This window comes from Helianthus annuus, chromosome 16, assembly GCF_002127325.2.
Source record: "Helianthus annuus cultivar XRQ/B chromosome 16, HanXRQr2.0-SUNRISE, whole genome shotgun sequence".
Lineage (NCBI taxonomy): Eukaryota > Viridiplantae > Streptophyta > Magnoliopsida > Asterales > Asteraceae > Helianthus > Helianthus annuus.
Window position 1 is genome coordinate 97,014,130 of NC_035448.2, and position 14,609 is coordinate 97,028,738.

Genomic DNA, 14,609 nt, shown 5'->3' on the forward strand with positions numbered 1-14,609 from the left:
CTTCTAATTAACCATTTAAACACACTCAACTTTAATTAAAACAACAAAATCAATCAACTAAACTTTCAAAAAACAACAAAACAACTAAAAATTCAAACTTTTTTAACAACTGTATTTCTCCTAAAAATCCAGATAAAACAAGAAAACAAAAAAATAATCGAACCATACACAAAAATAGTGATGAGATGTTGTTATCGTGAGTTTGGTGGCCGAAATTGCGGTGGGTTAGGTTATTATATTTTAGTTCAAATTAGATTATTAGATTTGTTTGGGCTTGAGTTATGGTGTGTTTATTGGGTTAAAGGTTAAGAGAAAGTTAATTGGGTAAAGTGAAAGTTAATTAGTTAAGTGGAAAGTTAATTAGGTTGTATTTAAAAAAATCGGTGTTTACGTAATTTTTTTACAAATTCATGGGGTCGAAAATTTCTAAGGGGTGCGCACGAAAATTTTCAAGGGGTGCGGTCGGGATTTTACCAGGAATTTAGCACTAAATTTTATTTTTTCAAGGGGTGCGCCCGTCCACCTTAAGATAAAGGTTGGGACGCCCTTGCTACCAAATCGTAGAAAACTGTATAAAAACAATATATCCATATATTATATTTAAAATCTCTTTAAAACTAATCTTTATCTAACTATATTATCGTGAATGTTTGTGGATGATAACACTCGGTTTCCTTAAATTTTCACTAGAGAGAGTAAACATATGCAAAACTAGTGAAATTAATAGACAGAAGTATACAAAATCGAATATTACACAAAAAGAACACTACATGTTTTTTTGTAATGATATATTAGTGAGTTATTAATATTTATTAGTTGAGAACGGAGAATATTATTATCTATTCTTGGTTTATAATCTCAAAAATTAAAATTTAGTTCTAGTGACTAAAAAGTCAAATGGTAGTAAAAATAGACAGGATTTTTTTTCTCAAACTATTGGTATATTAAAGGTATCTATTTACACACTTTAGGGTTTATATACACTGCGTATAAACATATACCCAACGTATAGGGTTGCATAAAAATCAGTGTCTGACTGAATTCAGTTCTGGTCTGGCTGTTCCTATATGCTACATATAGGCCTATACACAACGTATATAAAAGGTCAAAAAGACAACATTGTATAAATGTTTCTAACAAAACAACCTTTATATACGCTGTGTATGGTACGCAACGTATATAAAGGGTCAAAAAGACAATTTTACCCCTAGTTTGGGCTACGTATAGCCTCCAATACATGGGTAAAATGGTCTTTTTACCAAACTTGTCCCACATATATGCCACATACAGGGCTATACGCAGCGTATAATAAAAAAAAAACCATTGTACCCCTTGATTGGGGGCTATACGCAGCCAAACCAGGGGTAAAATTGTCTTTTTGACCCTTTATATACGCCGCGTATAGACCTATAGTATAGTATAGGCCTATACGGGTCCTAAAGTACACATATACGAGACCTATAAGCTTATACGGGACTAACCTACACATATAGTCCTATACGAGACTTATACTACACCTATAGGCCTACGTGGGACCTATACTACATCCATAACCTATATGAGACCTATAAGCCCATACGGGGCCTATACAAGACTTATACTACACTATATGATACGATACTACAGCTATAAGCCTATACGAGACAATACTACACATTTATGCCTATACTACACTATATAATACGATACGATAGGATACAATATTATATTACACGTATAGGCCTATACGAGATTTATACTACACTATATGATACGATACTACATCCATAGACTTATACGATACCTATATTATATTATACGATAGAATACTTAACAATGTTTTTACTACACTATACGATACGATAGGATACAATATTATATTACACATATAGGCCTATACGAGATTTATACTACACTATATGATACGATACTACATGCATAGGCCTATACGAGACATATATTATACTATACGATAGAATACTTAACAATGTTTTTATTTATCTATTTTGATTTATCTATTTTAAAAAGCATGTTCGAAATCGCATGTTGGTTTTTTTGTAGTAATTTCACATGTTGGTAAATATGATGAAATCGCATCTTGGTATATAAAGCAATTTCGCATGTTGGTTTTTCAGCACAAATCGCATGTTCAAAAGTGAATTCGCACCAGATCGGACGGCTAAGATGATCGCGTACATATTGTACGATAAGGGCCATTATACGTTAACCTAATCCTATATTTATATATATATATAGGGGAGCGCTAAAATGAAAACACACTCTCCACCAATCATATTCTGCCAACAAAAAGGGTAGTTTAGTCATTTACCCCAAATATCAAATCTCTACCTCTCTCCACATTTAAAACCATCAGTTTTTTAAAATTGTCAGATTTATTTAAAACCCTCTTTTGTCACTCTCTCCTCGTTTGAAACTCACCCCTCACTCAAATCTTCATCCTCAAAGAACTTTTCATCATCTTCATCAAATTCCGGCGACATCACCACCGCCGCCATTCTGAATGAAACCCCAACCCGCAATACAAAACACAAAATATTCTTTATAAAGGGTGAAGAAATTAAAATTAAGAAATTGAAAAAGGTGTTGAAGAACAAGCACGCATCTTGAACATGACGGCATGCTCATAGGTGGCCTGGCCATGATCTTTAATCAAAACCCACCATACCCACAAATCCTTTTCAACACCCACTTATCTTTTAACCCACTAGATCAATTTCTCTACATCTTTTCATATATTTTGTGATAAAGTTGATGACTTTTGTTGAATTGTAGTTGACCCTTTTTGTTTGGGATGGAGGGTATGATGAAAAGGGTGTTAATGTTGAAGATGACGATGTTGATGGTGACGACGACAGCTGGCTGGCGCCGGAGCTGCACCGGCGACGACTGCAGTAGAGGTGAGTGTGTTTGGTTCAAGTTCGGCTTAGATTTCCTGCTCAGATTCTGATGTGGTTTGAGTTTTGGTTCGGGTTTTTGGCTCGGTTTCAGGTCTCGGTCAAAGCTGGTCAGCCGCGGTTCGGGTGTGGTTTCGGGTCTCGGTCAAAGCTGGTCTCACTTCACTGCCGGTCAACAACAGTCAACCACAGTCAAAACCAGACCCGGTAACAATTTAAACAATGCGAAAATCTTGTTTATATAGTTATAGATTTTTAGTTATACGCGGCCCGAGATCGAACCGACTGGATTAGAAATTTGTTATGTTTTAGCATTTCGACGAAAACTATATATATTGATAATTGTAATTGGTTTATTGTTGTATTTTAAAAAAATAAATCGACACTTAGTTGTTGGGATTGTCCAAAACAGAGGAAACTCTGCCCGATTTTCGAAAAATCCGTTATACGAAACATTTATACTTCCAACATCGGTTTCAGGGGTGGCCCGACGGTGTTCGCGGTGGTGGTGTTGGAGGTGGTGGTGTCTAGAAACTTTTATGTAAAAACTTTTTAACATAAAACGTAAACTAAATACGTAAAACGTAAACTTTTTAACGTAAAACATAAACCGTAAAACCTAAACTTTTTAACGTAAAACGTAAAACGTAAACTTTTTAACATAAAATGTAAAACGTAAACTTTTTAACGTAAAACGAAAACTTTTATGTAAAAACTTTTTAACGTAAAACGAAAAACTTTTTTATGTAAAAACTTTTTAACGTAAAACGTAAATTTTTTTTATGTAACCTGTAAAACGTAAAACGTAAAACATAAAATTCTATGTAAAACGTAAAACTTTTTTTATGTCAATTGTAAAACGTAAACTTTTTTATGTAAATTGTAAAACGTAAAACGTCAAAAAAGTTTTCGTAAAATGTAAAACCCGTACAGGATCAATCAATGATATCAATAATATCTTGTGAAAGCGCGGAATTCAGTCACAAGACGATTCAAGATTAAACAATAACAATAACAATCAATGATAATTGAGAGCAATAGAAATCACAAACCAAATAGTTCTTGCATTCAACGATGACCGAAGACTGATACAAGAACAGGGACTCGCAACCGGTTACCCAACCAACAACCTCAACCCTAAGGTTGAGGTGTGTATATATACTAGACACTAGGACCGAAACATAAGCCCTATAACTAATGGGTTGCGAGTCGGCCCTATAACATCCAAACCGGCCCAAAATATATATAAAGAAATAACAAAAACAACCCTTGTAACCCCTGTACTATATTCACCTGCATGAATAAACCTTCAGGTTCCAACAATCTCCCCCTAGGTTTATGCATGCAGGTTCTTGATTCTTCAAGTGTTGCTACTACCTCCCAAACGATCTTGAAAACCACCAAATCCAACTTTGCGAATGTGAATAGCGGACGCAACAGCGGCAGTCCAACCCTTCGCGATATCTTCATACTTTTCAGTTGCACGAATCTGATTTTGAGCTAAGACCTCCAAATCTTCAAGAGCAATGTTTAACACATCCACTTGATCAACTAAACGGAAGCTGACATCACCATCACAAACGAACACAGCCTGACCAAGACGCTCATCATAAGCCCAAAAATGCAGAGACTTCAGAGCACCTTGTGGAATCTTCTTGACCAACGGTATCACCTTCTCTTTGTCTGTTACCGGCCAGTGCACTACTTTCATGCGCTTTTTGGTAAATGAATCCCGGACACCCTTAAGAGGTTTAACAATTGAGTCAGCAGTGCGCATCGATGGAAAGTTATGTTGAACTTCCCTCTTCAACCTTTCGAAAAATATGTGTCCAGGACCTCCAGGGTTATCATCAACATAAGGAGCATTAGATAATTCTGTCAGATCAACCTTTGTAAACGATTGAAACTGGCCAGGATGTTTATACCACTCCACCGGACCAACTTTTCTCTTAATCCACCACCTATGCCTGTCGTGGTCATAACCCCAGCTTACCACTCCCGAGCGATTGCCAACTTTATCATACAAAGTCTCACCAACATCCATCATATGATGAGAAGCCTGAGCATCAACATCATCTGGATTCAGATTCTTGTTTTTCAAAATCACCAACTCTCTTTTTCTTTTAATTCTTTCTGCCTTTGCTTTCGCTGCTTCTGGATCAGTAACTCTTTCAAAATATTTCTCCATCGCAGCATTCTTTTCAGCATTATCTTCTTCAAAGGCCTTCTTTCGGTTCTCAACATCTGTTGGATCAGAAAACTCCTGTCCAAACTTTTTCTCAAGCTTACCACGTAAATCATAGACCATAGAGAATAACAAACTCACATCTCCTTGCAATTGCTCAATCTGTTGATCCTTCTTTACTATGACATCTTCAAGTTGGATGATCTTTGCTTCTTTGTGAATCGAATCTTGTTCAACAACAACTAATCTTCTCTTCATCTCTCTCATACTAATAAATTCATCTTCATCACTAGAATCATCATCAAACGGCATTCTCAACGGTTCCTCAGGCCTTTTACCACTAGAACTGCTCGGCACATCATGAACAACATTGGAGGGGCCGGCAGAATCAGAAGCACCCAGCAATACATCACCAGCAGGCTCTGAAGCAACACTTGCAGCTTGAACTTCAACAGTAACATCAGTGGTTTCCATATCAGTTCTTTGAGTATCAACATCAAACAGACCCTCAAAAGTATCTGTGGAGGGGTTGGTAGCATCAGCAACACTCTTCTCAAAATCAAAATCATACAGATCCTCATCATCTTCATCAGCGTTCAAGGATTGATCTTTGTTCTTCTCAACATACATACCGAGCCGAGGATCCCTCCTTTTCCGCTTAACTGGAAGGGAATCAGGATCCTTTGGACGTTCACTTGACTCTTCATTTGGAACTGAAAGATCAGAAGGAGGCTTTCCCATCTTTTCAGTCACTGTCTTTAATAACTGAGCCAAAACTTCAGTAGAAATCACAGGTGGAGCAGTTGAAACAGCATCAGAAACTCCAGCTTCAGGTGGAAGCTCCATATCCTCATCAGAATCAAACGAAATCTCAACACCTTCCTCATCTGAATCAATATTCACAAGCTCATTCTCAAATCCTCTTTGAACATCATGCTCTTCAGCAACTATAGCAACAGCCGGTCCAACATTAGCTTGAATTGGTTGATCTATGACTGGTTCAGCAGCAACATCTTCAGTTTCAGCGAACTGACCAAACTTCTCTAAGGGAATTTTTCCTTCAAACTTCCTTTCTGTACTCTTCTTCGTAGTAAGCGCGCCAAAACACGCGGGACCCATTGGTTTAAACTCTAATGTGTTTCCAGTTTTCACCAACTGCGGATAACTTGCATTGAGGATCATCTGAATAAACCTTGGATACATAAGGAACTTATCCTTCCTGACTCCTAGAACATTTCTTTTCATAGCCTCCAAAACATACTTCGAGTAGTTGAATGGCTCATTTGTGATTACACACACCAAAGCAGCAGTCTGTGTACTATTTAACTGATCAGTTCCTCCCCGATTCTCAGATATGCACAACAGAAACATGTGCACTAACAACCTCCAGTACGGATGCACAAATTTCTTGATCAGAGGGGGATATTTGCCTTCATAACTGAGTCTGGGTAGAATAGCCTCAACTGTACCAGCTGGAACCTCAATTGAATCCGAGTCTTGATCATTAAACTGCAACACCTCACGAATCATCTGCTCTGTTATTGTAATCGTGATCTTCTGAATTTCAGACACAATAACTCCCTTTCCTTCAACCACCTCGATCTTCGCATTCTTCCAGAAATCTTGAATGAGGCCTTCATAAATGACTGGATTGTCTCGTAATGCGTGAACAATACGACAGCTGTTTAGACCTTTCATGAGCGAAGAGTATAATCTCCGATGTTTCTCTGGAGGAGGTGCCAAGAATCCTGCCTGATTATGAGTTGCTATAAACTTCAAATCCATTATCTGCACAAACCAAAAGTGTGTCACAAACATACACAATTATCAATTATCAAAAATCAACTCCAAACAAGATGTTTTTGACTCGAAATCACGAATCACAATCAGAAGTTTTGAGTCGCAACCAATGTCACAGTTGAACCATGAGTCGAGACCATGAGTCGAGACCATGAGTCAAAACCACGAGTCGAGACCATGAGTCGAGACCATGAGTCGAGACAACAGATCTCGAGTAGTGATGATAAGGTTGCGACTCGCAACCAACAGTCTCGAGTCCTTATCCACGAACACTTTGACTTTCAAACATTTTGGATCAAAACCCCATAACACCATCAAAAAACTTTGAAGACCAGATTATGTTATTTTTTAGGGTTCTTCAATTTCTTCAAATCTTCAACTTATCATCATCAGACCTGCAAAACTTCAAGCAGATCATCAAAGTACCTTCAAAAATATGAGTCGAGACCGGAGACTTATGAGTCGAGACCGGAAATTATGAGTCGAGACCGGAAATTATGAGTCGAGACCGGAAATTATGAGTCGAGACCGGAGAGCAGAGGATGACTTTCGGAATTCTTTGAGAGAAAAACCTTGAAGATTTCGAGTGAGTTATGAGGTCTCGACTCGAAATCTCCCCTTTATACATCAGCCCATCAAATGGGCTTGGGCCAAACATTGGGCTCGTTGGACCAGGATTTTTCAATGGATTTTCTTAAACAATTTTTAAATCAGATTTAATCAAGTTACAAACCATTTATCAACACATTTAATTTATAATCCATTCAAACTTTCTGAGCAAGATTTGTTGAAAAACCTAAAACCAAAAATACATAATTAAATATACATTATTTATAAACAAAATGGGAAAACAACAAAGATTACTCAGGGATCAAATCACGGGGTTTCGGGCTTGACTTCACTTATCAACACTGATCTACTAGAGGATGATCTAGACGATTGCCAGTATATTTGTCCTCTTAAACTCATCTCCCTAGATCTTTTCCATACAACTGCCTGTATCTCATTTTATCATGTTTTGATATTTTTAATAATGAGCACCCAAACAAATACTAATCAAATCCTGGAATTATGCACAGCTCACTCTATCATGCAAGCAGTTTCCCTACCACATATTTCACAAGTCCAATCCAAATTTCTGAAATCTTAACTGGGAATAGATTGAGAAGAGAACAGAATAGATCTTAGATTGAGATGGTATAATATACAGATCAAATGAGTTTTCTCAATTTGATATAGGTTTATTGGGTTTCTTTTGGGCACTAGAGGGCCTCTTTCGGGTGTTAATTGATCTACAGATCGACAACGTACAGCTAGGTCAGCATGTATCTGGATGCAGCAGAAGCTGACGTTGCCTAGCACCTCCAGGTCAGCATGTATCTGGATGCAGCAGAGGAGGTACACGACTTTTTCAGATAAGATTTCAGAATCAGATCAAAATTGTGTGTATCGGGAAAAACATACAAACATTCAAATAGACATGAGCTAATTCCAAGTGATTTTCTTTTCTGAGGTCATGTACTAGTTTAGTTCTGAACAGAAACAGCTATTGTTTCCAATCTTAAGGATAGAGCCTGCCAACACATCATACTAGAGTCAAACTATTTCGATACTGGTCTTACATGAGTCAGCCCTTGACCATAAAGTGAAAGTTCATTTCATTTCCCAGTCATTGCAACGCTTGCTTTCCCCCTTCTTCCTTTTTTTATTTTTTTAATTTTTTTAATGTTTTTGTATTTTTTAATTTTTTTAATGTTTTTGTATTTTCGAATTTTTCTCCCCCTAAATTTGTGCATAAATAAAAAACTACCTACGAATAGAAAAACTTTATGAACAAATTTACATACGAAACAAAAACATGCTCAGTCAGTAAAACGGATCATTTTCAGAAAATCCACAAGCACTCTGAATTTCGAGCTGCTGACAGGCTTGGTGAACAAATCGGCTGCATTTGCATCTGTGTCGATTTGTTCAAGAGTGATAAGGCCTCTGTCAAAGCAGTCTCGGATAAAATGGACTTTAATATCAATGTGCTTGGTTTTGGAGTGAAAGACAGGATTCCGAACAATTTGAATTGCAGCATCATTATCGCTGTAAATAGTAGTGTTAAGATAAGTCAAACCATAATCCTGCAATTGATGTTGCATCCACACCACTTGAGAACAAGAAGCAGAAGCAGCAACATACTCAGCTTCAGCTGTGGATATCGCCACTGTTTGTTGTTTCTTGCATTGCCAAGAGATGAGCCGATCACCCAAGAATTGGCATCCCGCAGATGTAGATTTCCTGTCACTATCAGTACCTCCAAAATTGCTGTCAGAGAAAGCAAACAAGTCAAAATTGGAATCCCTCGGATACCACAGGCCAAACCGAGGTCGGCCTTTAAGATACCGAAAGATCCTTTTAACAGCAGTAAGATGAGAAGTTTTAGGATTAGCCTGATAGCGTGCACAGTTGCAGACAGCAAACATGATGTCCGGACGGCTGGCTGTGAGATACATCAACGACCCGATCATAGACCTGTATTGACGTTGATTTACAGACTCTCCTTCTTCATCTTCAGTCAATAGTGGCCTCTCTGCCATTGGTGTTTCAGCAGGCTTAGCATCCGTAAACTTGAATTTCGCCAGTACATCATCCACATACTTCCCTTGATGGATAAGAATCCCTTGCGAACTCTGTTTGACTTGCAATCCCAGAAACAGTGTCATTTCTCCAAGAGCACTCATTTCAAACTTCTTCTTCATAACCCTCTCGAATTCCTTGCAGAGATCCTCGCTCGTAGATCCGAAAATGATATCATCGACATAAATCTGAACCAGGATTTGATCACTTCCCACCTTCTTAATAAACAGAGTCTGGTCTATGGTGCCACGTGTATACCCGTGAGCCAAAAGATGCTCAGTTAATGTGGCATACCAGGCTCGAGGAGCTTGGTGTAAGCCGTAAAGTGCCTTGTCCAGCTTGTAGGCGTAGCCAGGATAATCTGGATGTACAAACCCTGGTGGCTGCTCGACAAAAATTTCTTCCTTCACATCTCCATAGAGAAACGCAGTCTTGACATCCATCTGATAAACAGTGAATCCCATGTATGACGCGTAAGCTAAGAAGATCCGGATGGCTTCAAGTCGTGCAACTGGAGCATATACTTCATCATAATCCAGACCTTCAATCTGTTTAAATCCCTGAACTACCAGCCTTGCCTTGTTGCGAACAATGACCCCAGCAGAATCTTGCTTGTTTCGAAAAACCCATCTTGTTCCAAGTTTACGCTTTCCCTCTGGCAACTTGACAAGTTTCCATACTCCAAGCTTCTCAAATTGGTTCAATTCTTCGTGCATTGCATCAACCCATCCAGGTTCCTGCAAAGCGATATCAACGGATTTAGGTTCAATCTGAGAAAGATAGCAAGAGTATAAACAAGTATTGATGACTCCAGATTGACTCCTTGTCATGACCCCTGCGTTGACAGGACCAATGACATTCTCTATAGGATGATTTCGCTGGACATTTGTAGGTATGGCTATATCTGGAGCTATCTCGTCTTCGGAAGCAGCATTTTGATCAGCAGAAATGGTATGGCTTGACTCCCCCTCATTAGGTGCTGTAGAGTGATGGATGAATGGAGTGACAACAGAACAATCCTCCGGAATCGGATCAGGAAACAATGAAGATCCTGAAACACTGGGTGAAGCACCACTTGTTGAAGCACCTTCAGGGGAGTGATGGGACACCTGTTGTGGTGAAGGGTGAGGAGTAAAAACTATCCCCGGGGGATCAACGGTGTGGCTTTTTGATTCGCTTACGGATTGTTCTTCTTCCTCAGTGTCACCAAATGACAGTGGTTGATGCGGCATCGGCGTTCCTGCACCTGTAGAAACACTTGGCAACACGTTAAAAGATTTAAACAAAGTAGCATAATCATATAACCAATCTGGGCCGACTCTAGCATCCGTAGAGTTTTCCTCTAGCCATTCAATGTTGCACGACTCAACGACCTTTTTGGTTACTTTGTTGTACACTCTATAAGCTGAGCCTTTAGAGTATCCAACAAAATAACAGTCGTCTCCTTTGACTTCAAACTTTCCATTAGTGTCCATTAGTAATAACACACATGGACAACCAAAGATACGAAAGTGTGAAACCGAAGGTTTATTTCCTTCCAGAATCTCATAAGGAGTTTTCATGTGACGTTTATTTACTAAAGCATGATTCTGGACATAACAGGCCGTGCTAACAGCTTCAGCCCAGAAGAAACTAGGAAGCTTGGAGTCAGCCAGCATAGTACGTGCAGCCTCTATAAGAGTACGATTTCGCCTTTCAGCAACACCGTTCTGCTGTGGAGTACGAGGAGCACTGTACTGTTGATCAATTCCCTTCTCTGCACAGAAAGAATTCATGGTAACGTTTTTGAATTCTGTCCCATTATCTGATCGAATCGCCTTAACCCTTTTACTAGCTTGATTTTCCACCAAGGTGATGAATTGTTTGATCAAAACTGCTGCCTCACTCTTGTGACTTAGAAAATACACCCAGGTGTATCGTGAATAGTCATCAACTATCACGAGACAATATGCCTTCTTGCCAATGCTTAAAACATTCACGGGCCCAAAAAGGTCCATATGAAGTAACTCAAGAACAGCCTTGGTTGAGGGTGTAGACTTAGACTTGTGCGGCTTTCGATGAGCTTTGCCTTTAGCGCAGGCAACACATTTCTCTACCAACATAAAATCTTTGATTGGCAGATCACGAACCAGCTGACCTTTGGCAAGGCGATTTAAATTTTTCATGTTCACGTGCCCGAGACGACGATGCCACAATAGACCATCATGTTCTGATATCTTCGAAAACAAGCAAGTGATCTCTTCACATGGCTTCTTGTTCATATCGATGACATAAGCATTTCCTTTTCTCTCGGCAGTCATTAAGAACCAATCTTCAGGAATGACAATCCCTGGCTTCAAAACATAACATCCCTTTTTTGTAAAATGCACCGAATTTCCTCGGTCACAAATTTGCGAAATGCTCAACAAATTGTGTTTCAGTTCAGGAACATAATTCACATTTTCGAAGCTTAAGACACCGTTTTTCACAGTTCCCTTCAGTGTGATTCTACCAGATTCTCCTCCCGCAAAAGAGACATAACCCCCGTCAAATTCTTTTACATTGACCAGCTGAGTCAAGTCCCCTGTCATATGCCTGGAACAGCCACTATCCATGTACCAGAGGCGCACGGTAGTCCTCCATAGCTGTTCCTGCACGATTTGCGAGATTAGTTAGATTTGGGAACCCAACCCATAGTGGATCTGGGTTTTCCATATGCATCAATGTACGTTACTTTTTGCCAAATCAGATTATCTTTATTCAAAAATTTTGATTTATCTCTGTTGACAAAAGGATTTGCATTCATGTTCGACTGGGCAGCCTTTACCTTTGGTTTCCAGTGTTGATATGACCAGTTAGAACAATAATTATCAAAAACATTTTGTTTGTGTCTTTGAAAAATTTTTTGATTCTGTTGGTTTCTTCGTTTGGCTGCATTCCAGTCTAAATCAGAAGGCTTGGTCCTTCGACTGTTATTCTTCATTGCCTCTGTCTTCGTGACGTTCATGGGCTTAGAACAACTAGTTCGATTTGATCTATCCTTCTGATTTTTGAAACCTTTGTGCTCAGATGACTTCTTTGGGGGATGGACACAATTTCGTGCAATATGTCCCGCAATTCCACAGTTGAAACAAGTTTGTCGTTTCAATGTGTGGAGTTTCGGGTTTTTCTGAAAATTGTTCCTGCTTTGCTTTTCAGGTTTGGCGATTTTTGCTGACTTTCGTTTAGAGCGATCTGGGTTCACCTGATTCGACGTTTCACAAGCATGTGATGTATGTTGCAATTCAGACACGACTTTCTTACTGTGATTACCTTTTCCTTGAAAATCTGACGATTTGAGATCAGTTTTATTTGGTAAAACATCTGTTGAAGATTTTACGTTCAAATTACCATTTAATTCTTTGTCGATGATTTTTGATTCAGTTTCAATTTCAGAAGCATTTGAAATTTCACTAACACATGCTTCTTCAACATGTGTATCAACGATTTCCAATGGGGTCCCACAAGATTCAGCATTAGGGACTCCCACTGAGACCGATTCAGAAGAAGAATCAGGACATTCGTGATTTTCTTGAGAAGAAGTGTCAGTGGTTTCACTGAATGTATCCTGAGGGACCTCACCTGCAACACTATCATCTGACATATTAGAACCATCACATTCACAATTATTAACCGAAGAAAATTCATCACCAGAATTAACGTTCACAGTTTCAACACAAACATCATCAGTCTTGCCCAAAACATCAGGCCCATTACCAGCTAAAGAAAGTAACATGCTAAAAATACTTTGTCCCAAAATAAGATCAGGATTATTTTCATCAAAACGAGGTTTTTGTGAATCAGAATTTAAAACTTGTTCTCCCCCAAGTGTCTCTTCACATTTCACATCAACTTTTTCTGCACATGCAAACGACTGGTTAGGATCAACATTTCCTTTTGAGACAAAATTCATTGTATGACCTGGTTGTTTATCAACAGATTTGTTGTTGATCGATGACTTATCGGTTTTTGGACCGTAAGTCATCTTGCCCTCATTGAGTAACTCCTCTTCCGTAAAAGGCATATAAGTGTAGTTATGATTGTATGGAGGAGGAGTTTTTGTGTATCCCAATCCAGCCCCTTTCTTTTCTTTATACTCTAGTTGTATGTCACAAATGTTCTTGACCAAATTACTAGAGGTGTCAAATTTTTTAATATTGATTTCATTTATCTGATATTTGACTTTCAAGTCCTCTAATTCTTTGGTCAGGTCGCTAATTGTGGCTAGAGCATCTAGGAAATTACAATTTTTAGCACTGAGGTCTTCTTTTAGCTGAACTATATCTTTTCTTTGGGCCTCAATTTTTTCTTTGTAAAGTTTTTCATTTTTGGCCAAAGTAAAGTTTTTATTCTTAAGATCTTGATAATCTTGAATAAGTTCAGCATTATGTATTCTATAAGCCTCAACTCTTTCTCTGCATTCAGTAGTACAGAAAATAGAACGTACCTCTTCAGCAGTGAGTCCATGAACAGGAGCTGACAGGATTTTGGTCATGAATGCAAAGTTCTCAGCTTGAGGCTCAGCATCTGGCGAAGAGTCCTTTTCCTCTGAAGTCATGAATGCTATGTTTTGAGCAGCACTCTGGATTTCTGGTTGAGAGATGTTCAGACGTTGAATTTCATCATCCCAATTGAAATCTGCACTTGGTTGAACAGCAAGGGCTGAACTCTGAGTTCCTTCACCAGCAACAGCTGAATCGTTTGTCGTCACAAGAGCCCTTTCAGGGTTTGGAGGAGCAGGATGCGCAGGAGTAAAGTCTTTGTTGTTGTTTTTGGGCTTAGGACAGTTTCTTGCCAAATGACCTTGCTCATGGCAGTTGTAGCAGCGTAACTTCATTGGAACATTTGCAGAGTTTGAGAAAGAAGAGCCCCATCTATTTCTGCCAGTCTTTTGTGCAAATCTTTGTGCTCTGAATGCTGCCATTGCCATTTGCCAGGTGATGTCCATCTCCTCCACATCTTCAGGATGATACTGAAATAGATCATTCAACGACCAGCTTGGAGGTTGTATTTTACCTGCAACAAAAGCATTCAAACAACTTATCACAGAAGCAGCGACCTCCAGATTCTCTTTCGATTGCTGAGAA

The 14,609-nt window shown here is 38.8% G+C and overlaps 1 protein-coding gene across 1 annotated transcript; it reads right to left on the reverse strand.

The window, feature by feature from the left end:
• Positions 1 to 13,310: 13,310 nt before the first annotated feature.
• Positions 13,311 to 14,396, reverse strand: LOC110882026. Its single transcript, XM_022130133.2, has 2 exons — positions 13,970 to 14,396; positions 13,311 to 13,380 (listed from the first exon to the last, which is right to left on the reverse strand). Exons 1-2 carry the CDS (start codon positions 14,357 to 14,359, stop codon positions 13,366 to 13,368), a joined length of 405 nt encoding a protein of 134 aa, XP_021985825.2. The 5' UTR covers positions 14,360 to 14,396; the 3' UTR covers positions 13,311 to 13,365.
• Between the last annotated feature and the right edge of the window lie 213 nt (positions 14,397 to 14,609).